General features: G+C 58.9%; 1 protein-coding gene across 2 annotated transcripts; it reads left to right on the top strand.

Moving 5' to 3' along the window:
- The first annotated feature begins 781 nt into the window (after nucleotides 1-781).
- Nucleotides 782-18,141, top strand: MAP3K11 (mitogen-activated protein kinase kinase kinase 11). 2 transcript variants are annotated; one of them, XM_067037566.1, is made up of 11 exons: nucleotides 800-860; nucleotides 1,113-2,410; nucleotides 7,054-7,234; nucleotides 7,423-7,571; nucleotides 7,677-7,852; nucleotides 7,997-8,240; nucleotides 8,742-8,855; nucleotides 9,548-9,683; nucleotides 9,776-9,867; nucleotides 14,948-15,355; nucleotides 15,970-18,141. In XM_067037566.1, exons 2-11 carry the CDS (start codon nucleotides 1,672-1,674, stop codon nucleotides 16,305-16,307), a joined length of 2,577 nt encoding a protein of 858 aa, XP_066893667.1. In that variant the 5' UTR covers nucleotides 800-860; nucleotides 1,113-1,671; the 3' UTR covers nucleotides 16,308-18,141. The 2 variants fall into 2 exon arrangements, with proteins under 2 accessions (XP_058924003.1, XP_066893667.1); XM_059068020.2 differs by having other exon boundaries at nucleotides 782-2,410.
- The last annotated feature ends 215 nt before the right edge of the window (nucleotides 18,142-18,356 follow it).

Genomic DNA, 18,356 nt, shown 5'->3' with positions numbered 1-18,356 from the left:
GCGCCCAACGAGCCCAGTGGGGACCCGGAAAAGGAAAACCTGGCGGCTTGAATGCGCAAGCGCAGGGAAGTGGCGGAGCGATAAGAAGCGGGAGAGTCCTATTGGGCGTGCGCAAAGTTCAGGTCTAAGGGAAGGGACGGTCCGAAAGGCAGAAGCGCTTGGGCGCATGCGCACACCTAAACGTTGCCAATCTAGCGGAGACCACTGGGCGGAACCCAAGGGATAGTTGAGGGGCCATCGAGTAAAGGCGGAGTTAACTGGCGCAAAGTTCTCCCAGTGAGTTACAAGAGGCGGGGAAAAGGATGGAGGCGCGGATCTCCCTTGGCTAAAGCGACAGTTCGCTACGGGAGCACGCCCCTCTAGGTCCGCCCTTTTTAGCGATGGACCTGAAAACTCACGTGCTACCTCTACTTCCAGGTCAGAGTTCAGACTTAAGATTGTAGAGAGCGACCCTCCAAGAACAGGCAGGAATAGTCGAAGTAGGATAGCGTCGTTTTTCTTAAAGTGACAGGCTCAAGGCAATTGGGGTCAATCCAGCGGTTACGAGAGCGGTTTAGCTATTCTGAATCCAATCACTGCGCAAATTTCTTGACCGCAGTTTCAGGTTTCCGCCCCTTCATGGGGAAGAGGCATGAATACGTGGATTGTTTCCCAGGTGAGGGAAAGAGGAGGGCCTTACTTAGACAACTCGTTCCAAGAGCTCGAGGTGCAGCCAGTTCCGTCCTCCTTGTCTTACCCACCCCCATCCCACTAGCTCTGCAAAGCTGAGCTTCTGGCCCCAGTTTCATATATGAAGAGACTGAGGCGCAGAGAGGATGGGTCCCACAGCCCTGCAACTTCGGAGCCAAGACCAAACTCGGGTTTGCCCCTCTCCCAAGCCCGGTTCTTTGCCCCAATTTTGCTGATGCGGATGTAGAGAGTGGGGATGGCCCGTCCTTAGTAGAAACCAACTTGGACCCTAAACCTGCTGTCATGGGGGGTCGGGGCTACCCTGCCCGACCTTCTGCCTCTCATTGCCCGCCTACCCGGGAACTCCCAGGCCCAGTCGTCCCGCAGCCTCTGGGAGGGGAGCGGTGCTACCCGCCCGCGTCATCTGATGCTGTTTCCTGCAGGAGGGAGAACAGCGGAAAAAAGTGAAACTCCACCCTCCACCTCTGCCTCCCGCCCCCGGGGCCAAAGTACAAAGGGAGGAGGAAGAAGGGAACGGGGTTGGAGCCATCGGGTTGAGAGAGCCCAGCCGGGAAGAGGCAGCTTGGCCCAGCTAGAGACACTCCAGCCACCCCCTGCGCAAAGAGACCCAACCGGAGTCCAGGCGCTGCCCCTTGCTGGCCCCACCTTACACTTGGCGGGTGCCGGAGCCAGACTCCCAGGACTGCTCCAGACTGAGGGACGCCCGGGCCCCTCTGTGCCAGCCATGGTGAGACGCCGGAGGCCCCGGGGGCCCACCCCCCGAGCCTGACCACACTGCCCTAGGTCGCCTTCCTCCGGAAGCCCGAGATGCGGGGGGCCGGGAGGCGACACTCCTGGCTCCCCAGAGAGGCGTGGGTCTGGGGCTGAGGGCCAGGGCCCGGATGCCCAGGTTCCGGGACTAGGGCCTCGGCAGTCAGCAAGGGTGGGGACCAGGGGCACCCAGGGAAGGTCCCCCACACCCACCAACGCCAGCTCCCAGCCATGGAGCCCTTGAAGAACCTCTTCCTCAAGAGCCCGCTGGGGTCATGGAACAGCGGTGGCAGTGGGGGCAGTGGGGGCGGCGGCGGAGGTTGGCCAGAGGGATCCCCGAAGGCGGCAGCTTATGCCAACCCTGTGTGGACAGCCCTGTTTGACTACGAGCCCAATGGGCAGGACGAGCTGGCCCTGCGGAAGGGCGACCGTGTGGAGGTGCTGTCCCGGGATGCAGCTATCTCAGGCGATGAGGGCTGGTGGGCGGGCCAGGTGGGAGGCCAGGTGGGCATCTTTCCGTCCAACTATGTGTCTCGGGGCGGCGGCCCGCCCCCCTGCGAGATGGCCAGCTTCCAGGAGCTGCGGCTGGAGGAGGTGATCGGCATCGGTGGCTTCGGCAAGGTCTACCGCGGCAGTTGGCGAGGCGAGCTGGTGGCTGTGAAGGCAGCTCGCCAGGACCCCGATGAGGACATCAGCGTGACAGCTGAGAGCGTGCGACAGGAGGCCCGGCTTTTCGCCATGCTGGCACACCCCAACATCATTGCCCTCAAGGCCGTGTGCCTGGAGGAGCCCAACCTGTGCCTGGTGATGGAGTACGCTGCCGGCGGGCCCCTCAGCCGCGCCCTGGCTGGGCGGCGTGTGCCCCCCCATGTGCTCGTCAACTGGGCCGTGCAAATTGCCCGTGGGATGCACTACCTGCACTGCGAGGCCCTGGTGCCTGTCATCCACCGAGACCTCAAGTCCAACAACAGTGAGTTTTGGGGAGCATGGGTGGAGGGTGGCATGGCCCAAGTACACACCTACTGCCAACTCTCAGCTGAGCCTACCTGGGGATCTACTAGAGGCAGGAGTTCCTCCACTAGGGGAATCTCAGTTGACCAGGGGTGCCCATGGGCTCACACTAGCCCCAAAGCAGGAGTCCCAGGCATCCAACAGTGTCCTTCATGCCCCATCCCCAGAAGGAGTCCTTGACCCCAGCTCACAGCTACCAAGTTAAAAAAATTGGAACCTCTCACGTGGACCATAAGCAACTTCCCTAACCGTGGCCACTACCTCAAGGAAGGGGAGTGCTGGATGCTGGCACCCCCTCATCTTCAGGGAACTCCCCTGAAGTTCACCGTTGTCCTGTTGGTGCCTCCTCCCCCCTCCACTTGTGGTGGGTAGCTCCTCCAGAACAGAAATCTCAAAGGGGGAAAAACCACCCCCTTCCCCTGCCCCGTGGTGGTCAAAGCTGGGGCCAGGGATGGAATTCTGGCCCCCCCTCCCCCCCGCCCTGGCTGCATGATCTCTAGCTGGTTATTTCAACTCAGAACCTCGATTTCAGACTCTGTAAAAAGGGAGTGATCGGGAGGGTGAAACGGCTTAACAGGCTGGGCATCCGATGCCTGGCACACAGTGGGTCCTCAGCCATGGGTGTGGATGTTTGAAGGCTGGATCACCAAGAGGGCTTTGCCTGGAATCAGCACTTGGGAGTGGGCGTGGCAGGGCTAAGAAAGACTCAAGCGGTAAGGCACTGCATCTCCAGCCATTTCAGGTCCTACACACTGCCCAGCATGGGCCCAAGACAAGCAAGTGACAGGTTTGGAGGGCTTTCTGAAGCAGACGAGCTTAACACCAGGCCCAAGGCAGGGAGTGTTCAGAAAGGTACCCAGTTGGATGCAGGGCCTGACAAGAGCAAAGGCAAGGAGGCAGGACCCAGCACGGTAGTGGGGACCTGGGCTGGGCCTGCTGGGGCCTCAGGTGCAGCTGTAGAGCAAAAGGAAGGGCCAGTGAGGTCACTGGAGAGGCACGGGTGGCTCTTGGTGGGGTGAGCATGGATATTTTGAGCCTCCTGGCCTGGGCTGAGCATGGGTAAGAGGCTTGTGGGGAGCAGAAAACCAGGGCCCAGTGATATCCAAGTCCTTGCCAGGGCCAGAGGGGCCTGGGGAGGCCTGCCAGCGAACTCACCCACTCCTCTCACCCATAGTAGGGGGCGGATCCCACCTCTCAGCCTCCGTCCTGGGCCCTAGCCATCTAGGGACCCCCACTCCCTGCCCCAGCCTGAGGGGGATTCCCCGAAGACATGGGGGGAGGGGACTCCCGTCTTCTGTTTTTCCTCCAGTTTTCTTTCCAGAAAAAATGGAACAATAGCCCAGGCTCCTGCTCCCCACCCTCCCCACCGCTTCCTGCGTTTCCTGCTGCCCCTGAGCCGGCTTCCTGCCCCTGCTCCAGCCTCTGCTCTCTCCCCAGCCCAGCTGCCTGCAGGGGAGGAAAGAGCTGGGGGTAGGGGGTTTGTGGGAGAGGAAGGAGCCAGGGATTGCACCCCTACTCCCCCCAAATTCCCTCCCAGAGTCTGGGTGGTGGTGAAAGGCAGGCAGGGTGCCCTTAGCCTCGCTGAGCCTGGCCTCCCACCTCGCAGACCCCAGTCCTAGGCCCGGGCTGCTGTCTGCGGCATTGGTGGGGGGAGTCCCTGGGATGGGGGGGCGCAGGCAGGAAACAATGGCGTGATTTTCCTGGACAATGGGGGCCTTGTGAGGAAGCCTGGCAGGGAGAGGAGGGGGAATTCTCTAGGCCCACGAGTCACAGGACTGACCAGCCAGCCCAGCCTGGGCCTGACCTCCCCCAATTCTCCACCAAAGGACCCCCCCCCCATTGGAGACCTGAGCCAGGCCTCCCAGAAAGGAGAAGTAGGGACCATGGGAGGGAAGCGGAAGAGACGTAAGCTGCCTAGGCCACTCCCAAACTTCACAGAGGCAGCCCAGGAAGGGGGCTGGGGGCCAGGTCCCTTTCAGAGGCCAGGGAGCCCTAAGGGGATGCTGGGAGGGGGATCTCTAGCCCCTTCTCCTCTGAGTGACCCCTGACCGCCCCATCCCCAAGGTCTACATCAGACACCAGAAGAGCAACTTGGGTTGGAACAAATTCAAGGCACTTGGAGAAAAGCAGGGGACATGGAGGTGAGGATAAGGCTTCACAGGTGTCAGGTCAAGCTGGGGGGTAGGAGGTGGCAGAAAGGCCACCAATAGAAAGAAGTCCTGAGACTTTGAGTGAGTTGCTGCCCTTCTCTGGACTTCAGATTACCTGACCAAAAAAGGGAGGCTGGCCTCCCAGCTTGAGATACTGGCACAGAAGGTGTTTCACCAGTCTGTGAGGTACCACAAGTGGCTAGAGACCCGACTGAGAGCAGCCATCAAGAGGATGGGTGGGTCCTGGCACCAGAGGAGGCGGGAGTCCCTCCCCAGCCCCAGTACATGGATCCCTTTGCCTGGTCCCTCTGCAGCTACCTGCCCCAGCCTGCTGCGGTTCTTCTCTGGAATGAACTTTCACAGAGCTTATTGAATGGTCCAGTTGTGAGTCTTCAGCAGCCGGACCGGAGGCTGTTGTGAAGCTGGAAGTAAGATGTGCTAGAGGTTGGAGCAGAAAGTCAATCTGAGAGAGATTAGCAGTAGAATCTGTAGGACAACTGTCAGATCCTGTGCTAAAGCTTTAAAAAGCGTGACCTCGCTGGACTTGCCTGGCGGTCCAGTGGTTAACTCCGCACTTCCTCTCTACAGGTGGCACGGGTTCCATCCCTGGTTGGGGAACTAGGTTCCCACATGCCGCTTGGTGCCGCCAAAAAAAAAAAAAAGTGATCTTGTTTAATACGATGACCCTCTGAGGTGGGTTTTGTCATCGTGCTCAGCTTTAACTGTTCAGTACTCAGCCCCAGTTTGGCTAAGAGGAGAGGGTAGATGGCAGGATCATTCTCTGAATTTTGAGAGATTGTGGGAAGATTTGCCAGGCATGGTGGAAGGATGAAGATGGTTGTTGAGGGCATATAGATATCAGGTAGGGCAGCTGATGGGCAGCTGGGTCGACTTCTGAACTGGAGCGCCCAGTGTGGGAGATGCCAGTGAGGAGGGGCAGCTGGCACCTGGGAGAGTCCAGGACAGCCTGGGGGCAGTGGGCCAAGGTCAAGGGGAGGCCAGGCTCTGAGGAACGCCAGCATTGAAAAGGCTAAGGGTGGGGAGGCCCTGAAGGAAACAGCAAAAGCAGCCAGAGGTCCTGGGAGCCAAGGACAGCAGGGAGGGGTTGAGCAGCAGTGCCAGATGCCCCCATGAGGCCCAGAGAGCTCAGCCAGCAGCAGGATCAGGAGTTGTGGCTTTAGACCTAGAAAAGCGAATACCTGCTTCTGTCACCTCCTCTGAGAAGTCTTCCCTGACTCGCTGGGCTGTATTAGGTGCCCGTGTCCTCTGCCCCCACTATGGTGCTGTCGCTCTGGGCAGGACTGCTGAGAGGTGTGCCCGGAAAGGACGTGTGTTCAGAAATGTCATTGGCTTGGATGTCACTTCTCTACAGTGCAGTTGGCTGTAACCAGAAAAGTAGAGAGGCCTCTTCAGAACCTTGAAAATTCTATGATTTTGTCTTCTTTTTATTCCTCTAAAACTTCTCTCTTTTGAGCCATGCTTTTCCTGGTGAGAGATTTGCAAGCTGCTGCTTCTCCTCTCTGTACAGAGTATGGTGGCCCCATTTGGGACAAAGCCATGAGCCCTTGCCACGTCTATCCACTACTACATTTGTCCCAAACTCCTTTCTAGCCAAGAACCACCACTTTCTTAGACCCCTTTCTCTCTCTTCACATCCAGCTGCATCAGTGGCTATCTTTTGGAATCTTTCCCCTGGGAGCGGCTGCGCTAGCCACAATGGGACATGGACACCAGGGGTCTGTAGTGCCTGCTGGGCTTCCTTTCTCACCAGGGGGTTTCCTCCTGCTCCCCACCCCGAGGCAGGTTCTGATTAACACTCCTGCCTCAGCAAAATGACAAGACACAGGTTTCTCTTGAAATCAAAGTTACAAATGCTGAGAGGCTGCCATATTGCCCACTTTCTTGTTTTTTTGGCCACACCGTGGCATGCGGGATGTTAGTTCCCCAACCAGGGATCGAACCGTGCCCCCTGCAGTGGAAGCGTAGAGTCTTAACCACTGGACCGCCAGGAAGGTCCCCATGTTGCCCATTTCTATTCCGTGCAGTGTTAGGACAAAGTGAGAGCACTGGCTTTGGAACCACACAGACCAGGTCGTGGCATCTGCTTTATTTGCATATGCCCTCGGTTAACTCAAATTATTGCTCAGTTTCCTCTTCTGCAAAATGGGGATAATGATGTCTATCTCATAGGTTTTTGTGTGTGAGTGCTAATGCTGAGTGTAAAATGCCTGGCCTCTAGTAAGCCCTTGGTAAATGTTTCCCAGCATCGTGCTTATTGTCTGATTCTACCCCAACCCCAGCTGTGAGCTCTCCAGGGCAAGACCGAGACCAGTTCTGCTCGGTGCCCCCAGTACCCAGCCAGGATGTCTGTCCGATGACAGTTTGCTCCCAGCTCCTCCCTTGTCCCCACCACCTGAGCCTGGAGCACCACAGCCCTTCCTCTCTTCCCCAGTTCTGCTGCTGCAGCCCATTGAAGGTGACGACATGGAGCACAAGACCCTGAAGATCACTGACTTCGGCCTGGCCCGCGAGTGGCACAAAACCACGCAAATGAGTGCTGCAGGCACCTATGCCTGGATGGCTCCCGAGGTTATCAAGGCCTCCACCTTCTCTAAGGGCAGCGATGTCTGGAGGTGCGACTGGGTGGAGGCTGGACAGATACAGGGCTGCAGAGGGCAGAGGTGGCTGCCAAAATCTAGGGCTGGGCAGACAAGCAGAGCCCAGAGGGAGGGACACAGACCACTGAGCTCTTGGTTGCCTTGGGATGAAATGGCAACGAGTAAGTAGAGGAGGGGACATAGACCCTTTGTCTCACCCACAGTTTTGGGGTGCTCCTGTGGGAACTGCTGACTGGGGAGGTGCCCTACCGTGGCATCGACTGCCTTGCTGTAGCCTATGGAGTGGCCGTTAACAAGCTCACACTGCCCATCCCATCCACCTGCCCCGAGCCCTTCGCACAGCTCATGGCCGGTAAGGGGATGGGGCAGGAGGGTGAGGGGCAGAGCTCCTTGGCCCAGGACATATCCACTCACAGACCCCTTCTTATCCTGTCCCCCCTCCACTCCGTTTCCCCAGATTGCTGGGCGCAGGATCCCCACCGCAGGCCCGACTTCGCCTCCATCCTTCAGCAGTTGGAGGCGCTAGAGGCGCAGGTCCTGCGGGAAATGCCGCGGGACTCCTTCCATTCCATGCAGGAAGGCTGGAAGCGCGAGATCCAAGGCCTCTTTGACGAGCTGCGGGCCAAAGAAAAGGTGGGAGGAGTCGGGGTCCCAGGGTTGGAAGGGGACGCCGGGAAGGAATGTCTCCCCGGTTTCCATGGGGCAGAAGGTGGGGGTGAGCGTCTGAGACCGCACCCGACTCACTCCACCGCCTCGCCTCCATTGTCCCGGGCACAGGAACTACTGAGCCGCGAGGAGGAGCTGACCCGCGCGGCGCGTGAGCAGCGGTCACAGGCAGAGCAGCTGCGGCGGCGCGAGCACCTGCTGGCCCAGTGGGAGCTGGAGGTGTTCGAGCGCGAGTTGACGCTTCTGTTGCAGCAAGTTGATCGCGAACGGCCGCACGTTCGCCGCCGCCGCGGAACCTTCAAGCGCAGCAAACTCCGCGCGCGCGACGGCGGCGAGCGCATCAGCATGCCGCTCGGTAAGGGGCGGGTCCCAGCACGCCGCCCGCCTTTGGCTTCGTGGGCGGAGGGGTGGGGTCAGGCGGGTGTGCTGGACACACCGGGATTGGGCTAGGGCGTTGGTGGGTGGGCCTGTGAGCTGAGGCTGGAAGGGGTGGGGCCAGGAGTGTGTTTTCGTTTGTGGGCGGTTTTTGGCGGGGATGTTTGCATGTCGGCCTGGGAGCGGCTACGGCCAGGAAGGGGCGGGGCTCGTGAAAGCTATGAGAAAGCCGAGGGAGTGGGGTGGGCCGCCTCCTGGGAATCTCCGACTCCGCTGCGCTTCTCCGGGTAGAGAGGTCTTTCCTTACCGAGAGCCTGGGGCCCAGGAAGGCAGTGAGGCCGACCCCAGTCACCCAGCAACTGTGCCAGGCCCTGTTCCAGCACTGCCTGCGTGGCCTGGGAGCTGCCGAGGGGCCCTGCGGCTTAGGATCCAGTCTCTCTCCTTCACCACAAACCTGCGCCCTGCTTCCCCCCAACCCCAGACTTCAAACACCGCATCACCGTGCAGGCCTCTCCCGGCCTGGACAGGAGGAGAAACGTCTTCGAGGTCGGGGCTGGGGACTCGCCCACCTTCCCCCGGTTCCGGGCCATCCAGTGTAAGAAACTTCGCCTCCCCTTGCCCATGCCCTTACCCCCAGACCTTATCTTTTTGTCAGTCAAACCTTATCCTTGGAAGTAGATCCCACACACTGTCTCCTCCTCTTCCCCCCTGCTCCCAGGCTCCCTCCCCTATCCGGCTAAACTGGTACCTCTAAGTTCCCCAAGCAGCATGCATTTTACAACTTTTTTCAGTCTAGCAATTGGATGACACTGTGTCCCATTCACTTTCCTAAAGACTTTGCTAATATTAACTTAATTCCCCACGAAGACTCTGAGGTAGATGTCCTTGTTATTATATAAGTTTTACTAATGAGAAAAGTGAGAAAAGTAACTGCCTAATGCTGCACAGCTAGCAAGTGGCAGGGTCAGAATTCAAACCCACGCAGTTTGCTGCAGTGGCTATACTAACTACTAAGCAGTAAACGCCGGGTGAAGAAGGACTAGATGAGATGCCTCACTGCCAGTCCCAGGACCCCACACCCACCTACCCCGCCCCAATTCTGTTCAGATTCTCTGTGGCCCAAAGCTCACCCTGGGAATGGGATGGGGCCCAGCCTGACCCACACACCACCCCCGTCCTCCAAGAAGTTACCCCTGGAGCTCGATTCTCATGATGGGAGAACAAGGATCAAGGTTCTTGACCTCAGCTCAGACTCCTTCCATTTCCCCCCTCCCCCGCCCACCACAGTGGAGCCTGCAGAACCAGGCCAGGCATGGGGCCGACAGTCCCCAAGACGTCTGGAGGACTCAAGCAATGGAGAGCGGCGAGCATGCTGGGCCTGGGGCCCCAGTTCCCCCAAGCCCGGAGAAGCCCAGAACGGGAGGTGAGTGCCTGAGCGCCACCCACCGAGTGTCTTCTGCCTCCCGACAGTCCTGAGATTCACGAAGCACAACTCCCCTCTTGTCCCCTCACCAGGAGAAGGTCCCGCATGGATGAAGCCACGTGGTACCTGGATTCAGATGACTCATCCCCCTTAGGATCTCCTTCCACACCCCCCATGCTCAATGGTGAGTGGCCTTGTCTTCCCCCAGCAGACTGTTGCTGCACTCCTGTGGGTACTATGGGGAGGCTACAAGAAGCCAGCCTGCAAGGCAGCATTCAGGCAGAATCCAGGTCTGACCCATCAGCCCACAACTGAGCTGGATCCAGCCTAGGCCTCAGGGAGCCTATTCAGGGCTGGCCTGCAAGAGGGCTCTCCCCTGGCCGTGGGGCAGCTGCTGTGACCTCAGCAAGCTCTAGGGAAGACAGGAAAACAAGGAACGGTGCCCCCCATTTGGGACCCAGGGGAAGCTGGGCTGAGAGAAGAGAAGGAAGCGGTGCGTGTGGGGTGAAGCTAGACAAGTGGCTGCCACACTGTGCTTCTCGGAGTCCTTTCTGGGGAGCCTGTAGATGGAGAAGAGGATGAGAAATCCGAACGGGTGGGGATCTAGGGCCAACTCCCTGCATCTGGGGCAGTTTTGGACTTTTCTGTTTTCCATAATGGCAATAGCACTTACTGCGTGTCAGGCATTCCGTCCAAGCAACAATCTCATGAGGGATTATTATACTCATTTGAGAGATGAGAAAACAGAGGCTCTGCGAGGTAAAGTAATCTGCCTAAATCCCCCAGCTAAGGATTTGAACCCAGGGAGACTTTGACTCTCATGCTCGTAGTGAGCTTTCCCAGAAACTTTCACTTGAAGATAGGGTTTCTCACATACAAACTGCTTGGGAAGCTAGGGGGTTAGCAGAAACTGGGGCTCCTGTGTCAGAGGGACAAGGGCTCAGCTCAGCACTGCCCAGCATTGGCAGGGACTAGAAAGTTGCAGGCTCCCTTGCCCGTGGGTCCCTTTAGAACCTCCAGCTGTGCATGCTTTTCACAGCCAGGGTATAGAACCTGGCTTAGCTGTTATCAGACCAGAGTCCTATTCAGCAAACAAGTCAGACTCACTCCTCTCACCCCACCCAGCGCGTCACCTCCACCATTACCTGAACTACATTTCACAGTAATAACAACAGCAAATGTTTATTGGGTCCTTCCTATGTGCCATTTTATAGAGGAGGAAACTGAGGCACAGAGAGGTTAAGTGGTTTGAAATAGGGCATACAGCAGAACAGGGATTTGAGCCCAGGTCTGACTCCAGACGCAGGGCCCTGGAGCCCTGTCTGCCACACCATTTTCTGCTCCAGCAGTTGCATTGCCCCAAGCTAGCTGTGCTGCAGGCACTGAGCTGAGAATTGGAAGGCCAAGGGGGTTGCTTGGAGTCACCTGCTCTAGAACATCCCAGGCCAGAAGGGTCAGTGGAGAACTTAAGGTCCTGTCAACCTGGGTGTGTAGTCTGAAGGAGCCCCTGACCATATTCTGCAGATCCATTTGGCCTTACGCACCCTGAGCTCCCAGGAGCAGGGACACAACGACCTGGACCCCATCTTTCTCCGGCTGGCCCTCTTACCTAAAAGGATATCACCTGTCCCAGCCCAGCTCCTGGCTGAGCACTTGGTTCCCCTCGTGTAAGCCCACCCTCCAGCCATCTTGGGCGCACCCACGAGTGCATGACCTTGACCTCCCAACCACCCACAGAGTGAAAGACCTGGCTAAGAATCAAAGGCCCTATGAGATTGTCCCAGGCATTAGCCACACCACCAGGGAGCCCCATCTCCCACCCGTTGTCCGCACCTGGGTGTTCTGGCCCCTGGGGAACTGGTTGCAGTGAGTGGCAGGTGGGTGGGCGCACTGACAGCAGCTGTGCCATGAAGCTTGTTGCCCTGGAGCCACTAACTACCACGTGGCCCCATCCTCTCTGTGAGGCCCCACAGAAGCGATTTTCACCTTCATCTCTGGGTCAACGATTTTTCCGCTTTCTCCTTAACAACAGGGCTGCCAGCTCTTACTGCCAGGGAGCTTAGAGGCAAATTACAATCTTTGCCGAGTGACCTGGGGCAAGTCGCTTACTTTTGGGAACCTCAGTTTCTCAGAATATCGGCCTCAGGAACTTCTTTCCATTCTTAGTTTGTGTGCTGACCTCCAGCTTCACTTAACTTTGTTCCATTTTCCTTGCCTGTTTTAAACATGTTTTTCCCCTGTTCTGTTTAAACTCACTGTAAACGATCCGTTTCTTCACCTGTAAAGTAGCGTCACAGCAGTCACCTTACATGGTTGTCACAAGGATCATAAGAATGGACTCTTCCATCAAACATGGATTGACATATATTATGAGCCAGGCATCAATGTGCTAGAGGTCAACACTGCCCTGACCTCGGGGAGGGCCTAGTCTGGTGGAAAATTAGACTCAGAAATAAACAAGGACAGTAGAGAGTAGTACTTGGTGGGGTGAGGGCTGTACAAGGCATAACATGAGCAAGAACTGCACAGGTCACAGGGGATTCTGGCAAAGCTTCTAAAAGAGGAAAATCCTCTTGTTTTCCTCTCCATTCTACTCACTTCACTTCTGACACCAGATGCCTGGGGGTTTTCCCCACACCGACCAATTCTGGGACACCAGCTGGGGGTCCTACAATCCAATCCAATTCTAACACTGCCTACCTGGAGTTAGTTTGTGTCAGACCCCACAGGTTAAGGGTTCAGGCCCGCAGGACTGCTCCTCCCCACTTCAGACACCACTTGTAAGTTCGGGTTGTCACCTGTGCTCCCCACCAACCAGCTATAAATCAGAGGTCCCCACCTCCCCCTCCTCAGATCTGCTAATTTGCTAGAACAGCTCACAAAGCTCAGGAAAGCCATTTACTTACTAGATTACCAGTTTATGTAAAAGGATACAGGTCAAGAACAGCCAGACGGAAGAGATGTGTAGGGCAGAGTATGTGGGAGGACACGGAGTCTCCACGCCCTCTCCAGGCGCGCTACTTTCCCAGCACCTCCACTGGTTCACCAACCCAGAAGTTCTTGGAACCCTTTGGCTGGGTTTTTATGGAGGCTTCATTACATGGACATGATTGATTGATTAAATTCTTGGCCTTTGGTGATGGGATTCAATCTCCAGCTCCTCCCCTCCCCAGTGCAGGTGGAGGCTGAAAGTTCCAACCCTCTAATCTCATAGTTTGTTCCCTTGGCAACCAGACTCCATCCTTAGGAGCTTTCCAAAAATGACTGCATCAGTATGAACTCAGATGTGGTTAAAAGAGCTCCTCATGAATAACAAAAGGCGCTCCTTTCACCTTTATCATTCTAAAACTTAGGAAATTGCAAGGGTTTGGGGAGTTCTGTATCAGGTATGAGATGAAGACAAAATATATACCTTTTTATAAATCAGAATGTCGCAGCTTCACGGAGGATGTGACATCTCAGCTGGGTCTTGAATGGTAAATAAGGGATCGCTGAGAGCCGAGGTGGGGAAGGTGTGCTGAGCGGAGGGAATGGTGTGTGTACGGCCATGGGGCCCACCACACCTGAGGAAGATGAATCCTGGTTGGAACTCAGAGGGAGAGTTGAGAGCCAGGGACTCACAGCCCTGAAGCAGCAAGTGGGGTTCAGGCCTGCATCCCCTCGGTCTGTGGAGCCCAGTGCAGGCCCAGCACATGGGCCAGCAGATGTTTGTTGAATGAATGAGTGAAGCTGGAAAGGCAGGCAGGAGCCAGTTCAGGAAGGGCCTGGAAATTGATGGGGGAGTTTTGTGGGGTTTTTTTTGCGGTACGCGGGCCTCTCACTGTTGTGGCCTCTCCCGTTGTGGAGCACAGGCTCCGGACGCGCAGGCTCAGTGGCCATGGCTCACGGGCCCAGCCGCTCTGCGGCATGTGGGATCTTCCCGGACCCGGGCATGAACCCGTGTCCCCTGCATCAGCAATTGGACTCTCAACCACTGCACCACAAGGGAAGCCTGATGGGGGAGTTTTTAAGCAGAGACTTGTCTTTAGCAGATTTGCATTTTAGAAGACAGTGGCCACTGCAGGGGTGGGGTGGGGTGGGGTGGGGTGGGGGGATAAGAGTCAGAGAGATGGGGGGAATTCCCTGGCGGTCCAGTGGTTAGGACCCCTGTCCTCTCACTGGCAAGGGCGCGGGTTCAGTCCCTGGTCAGGGAACTAAGATCCCGCAAACCGCATGGCGTGGCCAAAAAAAAAAAGAGAGAGAGAGATGGGGTAAGGGTTGTGGCTGAGGACAGGGACCCCAAGCAAAGTCCTGGTTCATAGCAGAAGCTCACTTTTCCCAGCTTTGCATTTCTTCTCTGGACACCCAGCCCAGTGCTCCACTCCAGGCAGGCCCAAGGAAGAGAGAGAAAGCTTTGAAACCCAGACAAGGAGCTTAGACTTTCTTCTAGTGGCAGTGGAAAGCCATGTCAGGTTCCAGGGCTAAGGAGGACCTGACAAAATTGGGGTTTATGGGAGGCCATCACAGACTGCCCTACGTCCTCAATGACAGGTTCCCCAGACCCACCCCAGGTGGTCTAGAATGGAGTCAGGCCAACCCTAGGCCCACAGGTTAGGACACAGATGTCCTGGAATCCAGGGCAGTTCAGGCTTAGCTGAGCCCTTAACCTCTCCACGCTTGGGACACGAGGATCAGACAACATAATGCCCCTAAGCCATTCAGCTCAGGCCTGACACAAACAACTCATCTCTCTGAGCCTCAGCTTCCTCATTTCTGGAATAGGGACAGTGATGCGTGCCTCTCAGGGCTGTTGTGTACATTGGAATTGACCTGTGTGCTACCGCTGGAGGAGGGGGCAGGCAAGCAGAAGGACCAGGGCTGCCCAGCCAGGAAGGAGGTGGGCACAGAGCACGGGTCCCAGACCTGTCCCTGGACCCCTCCGGATATCCACTGAGGCCCCGATCTGGCCTCAGCTTGCTTGCTGGTGGGATCCCCTGCCTTCCCTCCAGCCCACCCTCCATCTCTGGGCTCCAGGGCACCCGGTTGCCTCCCAGGCTTTGCTCCTGCTGGTTCCTCAGACTGCGATGCCCACCCCGCCCCGCCCCGCCCCTTCTGAAAGGCCAGAATGTGTGTCTGCTTGGGGAAGGCGCGGCGGCCTGGGAGGAGTTGGGCTGGCCGAGCAGTGGAGTCAGGGAAGCTGTCGGAGGAGAGCAGAAGTCAGTCCTTGCTCCAGGGCCGCCGAGGGGGCCCCCCGAACTCGGCCTAACCTGTTTACCCGCCACCAGGTAACCCCCCGCGGCCGAGCCCGGAGCCCGAGGAGCCGCGGCGGCCGGGCCCGGCGGAGCGCGGCAGCGGCTCCGGGACGCCCAAGCTGATCCAGCGCGCGTTGCTGCGCGGCACCGCCCTGCTCGCCTCGCTGGGCCTCGGCCGCGACCTGCAGCCCCCGGGGGGGCCGGGCCGCGAGCGCGGGGAGCCCCCGCCAACGCCCCGCGCCCCGCTGCCCACGCCGTCCCCCGCCGAGCCGCCCCCCTCCCCGCTCATCCGCTTCTCCCCCGAGATGCCGGACGCCCAGGCCTCCCCGCTGAGCCCCGACGCCCCCGGCTCGCCCTCCCCCGCGCCCCTGCTGCTGGAACTGGGGGTCCCCGCCGGCCAGCCATCAGCCAAGAGTCCCCGGCGCGAAGAGGAGAGGCGCGGTGAGTGGCCTCTGCCTGGTGACGAAGGGGAGGAGGGGCTGGTGGGGACGTGCAGGGCAGTACGGGCCGGGGCCACAGCTGTCTGCTGGACCCCAGACCGCCCCCTCAGGGCGATGAGGATGCACTGTAGGGAACTGAGTTCCCCGTTCAGCCATCCATTGGGGAGGGGGGCGGGGGAGGGGGGCGGGGGCGGGGGCGGGGCCCAGGCCAGGCCAGTTGTGAGATGATAGAAATAATGAAGACGATGACGTGCCAGGCACCGTTCCTAGTGCTTTACAGAGGTTGCCTCGTTCAATTATCGAAACAGGGCCGTGAACTAGGTGCTCTGGTTATACCTATTTTTTAGATGAAATATCAAGGGACTGCAGGCTCCCACTAGTAAGTGGCCGAGCTGGGATCCAAGCCCAGGTCCCTGTGCTCCAGAGGTCTCCTCACTCTTAACTGCTACATAGTAAACAGATGCGCCACCAAGCATGAAGGGCCCATGGAAGCGATGAGTCCCGTAACTCACTGTAGAGATGAGGAAACTGAGGCCCGGAGCAGGGCAGTGCCTCCTGGGGACACCCAGGAGCTGGGGACTGCCTGACCTCGGCCCCCTCCCCCTCCCTTCATAGGAAGCGCCGTCTCGCCCCCACCAGGGATATCACGTTCTGCTCCCGGCACCCCAGGTACCCCACGCTCACCACCTCTGGGCCTCATCAGTCGACCTCGGCCCTCACCCCTTCGCAGCCGCATCGACCCGTGGAGCTTTGTGTCAGCCGGGCCACGGCCTTCACCCCTGCCCTCGCCACAGCCTGCGCCCCGCCGGGCACCCTGGACCTTGTTCCCGGACTCAGACCCCTTCTGGGACTCTCCACCCGCCAACCCCTTCCGAGGGGGCCCTCAGGACTGCAGGGCGCACACCAAAGACGTGGGTGCCCAGGCCCCGTGGGCGCCAGAGGCAGGGCCCTGAGTGGGCCGGGCTGCTCCCCACGCCCCCACCGCCCTCCAGGAGCCGCAGCATACACTGGAATAGGAGCTGGTCATGCCTCTGTAGCTGCCCTGGTTTCGCCCAGGGACCCCGCCCCCTCTGGGGGTCAGGAACACTACACCGCACAGGAAAGCCTTCACACTGGACGGGGGGCCCGCACCCCTCCACACCTGCAACGTGTGGGTCCCCCGACTTACCCGCCCCACTGGGGCCCAACACTGTACCCAGCTGGTTGGGAGGACCAGAGCCTGACTCAGGGAATTGCCCCCAGGGGTGGTGCAGGGAGGAGGGGAGGTGCCGGGGAGAGGGGCCGGCCTTAGCTGTCACCAGCACTTTTGACCAAGTCCTGCTACTGTGGCCCCTGCCCCAGGGCTTCGTGCCTGGGCCCCCCTGCCCCGGGGGTCATCTGGGGCCGGGGCTCTCTGGGTGCCTTCCTGCCGCCCCGGCCAGGGTTGGGGCCATGGCCTCGGGATCCAATGAAGCCAAATAAACTCCCCAAGCTGTCTCCCCAAGCACAGGCTGTCACTTTCTTGGAGGTAACCAGGGGATCCAAACCGTCACATGACCCTGGTGACCTCATGCCCTCAGCACAATGGCAGTTGGCCTGGGCCTAGGCTGTGTTGCTCTGCATCACATCCCTCTCCTCGGGTCAAGTCCGCTCGATCATCAGGCATTCAAGGCCCTTCTCAGCCTCCCTGGCACCCGCACACTTGGGCCTCACCCATCTTCTCCCACCCTCACTGCGCCTTTCCCACCACTTCAAGCCACTGTGTTGGCTCTGATTCTTCCTGTTGCCGGGTGGTCCTGGCTTATCCTTAAGGCCCAGCGACAACATCACCTCCCCTGGGCTGCCCTCCCAACTGGCTGCTCCCACCCCAGGCAGCTCGCTGAACTCAGGAGCCCCCAGCCCTCTGGGTGGCACCTTGGTGCTTTGTCCTGGGTTTGTTTATATCCCGTGGTGTGGACACAGGAGGGGGTCCCCCACCCTGACACCTGGCTCCACTCAAGCTTCTCTTAATGCCACGGGGTTCTGCGGACTACCCCTCCCACACCATGCCCTAGGGCAGGGGACCCTGGGCTCAGCCCCTCCATGGTTTGTGGGAGTCGGGGTCCGGGCTCCGTCTCCCCCTCCCCTGCGCACTCCGTGGCAGCCAGACCTACTGTGACTCCAGTGTTCACCAGGGTGGGGACTCAGGAGGGCTGGGCGTGAAAGGTTCTCAGGAAGCAGAGTGGAGGGGGCATCATCTGTCCAGGGCGCTCTGGGCATCCTCCGCTCCTGTCCTCACCTCACCACCCTGCCCCACCTACCCCATCCCAGGTCCCACCAGCCCTCTCCCACTCCACAGCCCAGGCCGCCCCGTTTCCATCCGGGATGCCTGCACCAGGCCCCTCCATAAGTCCCCTGAGCCACATGTCCTCAAGGCCCTGTGTCCTGACCCCCAACTCCACCCCACCCCAGCAGGCCCGTTTTTCTCACCACCCTAGCTCTTTCCCACCTGGCCTGGCCTCTTCTCTTCCCCAGCTGAAATGTCGCTCCTCAGAGGAGCTTTCCAGGTGATGTTCCCCTCCCCCAGAACTCTCCCCCATTACCCAGGGCGTTTCCTTCAGGGAGCTTATGATGATGTGAACTCGTCCTGCTTCCTTGCTAACAGGTTTCTTGTGTGAACACCGGGAGGGCAGGGACCTGGTCTGTCCTCTCCCCTAACGTCCTCTGGGTCCGGGCACCTGCTGAGTGGGTGAATGGGGTCTGTGAGTGAGCTGAGTGAGTTCATCCTTGAATAAACCACCACAGTGTGACTGGGAGCCAGTCAAGTTACCTCTCGGGCTCTCGCCTTCCTCCATCCCACCCCGGACCGCCCACCACCCGACCACCCAGCTTTGGCGAACCGGGCCAAAAACTTCTTGCCCCAGAAACTGGGAGGAGTTATCCAGCTCACGTCCTCGCCAGTCCCACTCACCCCAGCTGCTGTCCCAGGCTTCCCTCCCTCGCCAGCCACCCACGCAGCAGCTCCTCCCAGCCGCACCCCGCCC

Source organism: Kogia breviceps, chromosome 7 (genome assembly GCF_026419965.1).
Source record: "Kogia breviceps isolate mKogBre1 chromosome 7, mKogBre1 haplotype 1, whole genome shotgun sequence".
Lineage (NCBI taxonomy): Eukaryota > Metazoa > Chordata > Mammalia > Artiodactyla > Physeteridae > Kogia > Kogia breviceps.
Note: the sequence above shows the minus strand (reverse complement) of the source record. Positions and strands in the feature narration are given on the sequence as shown.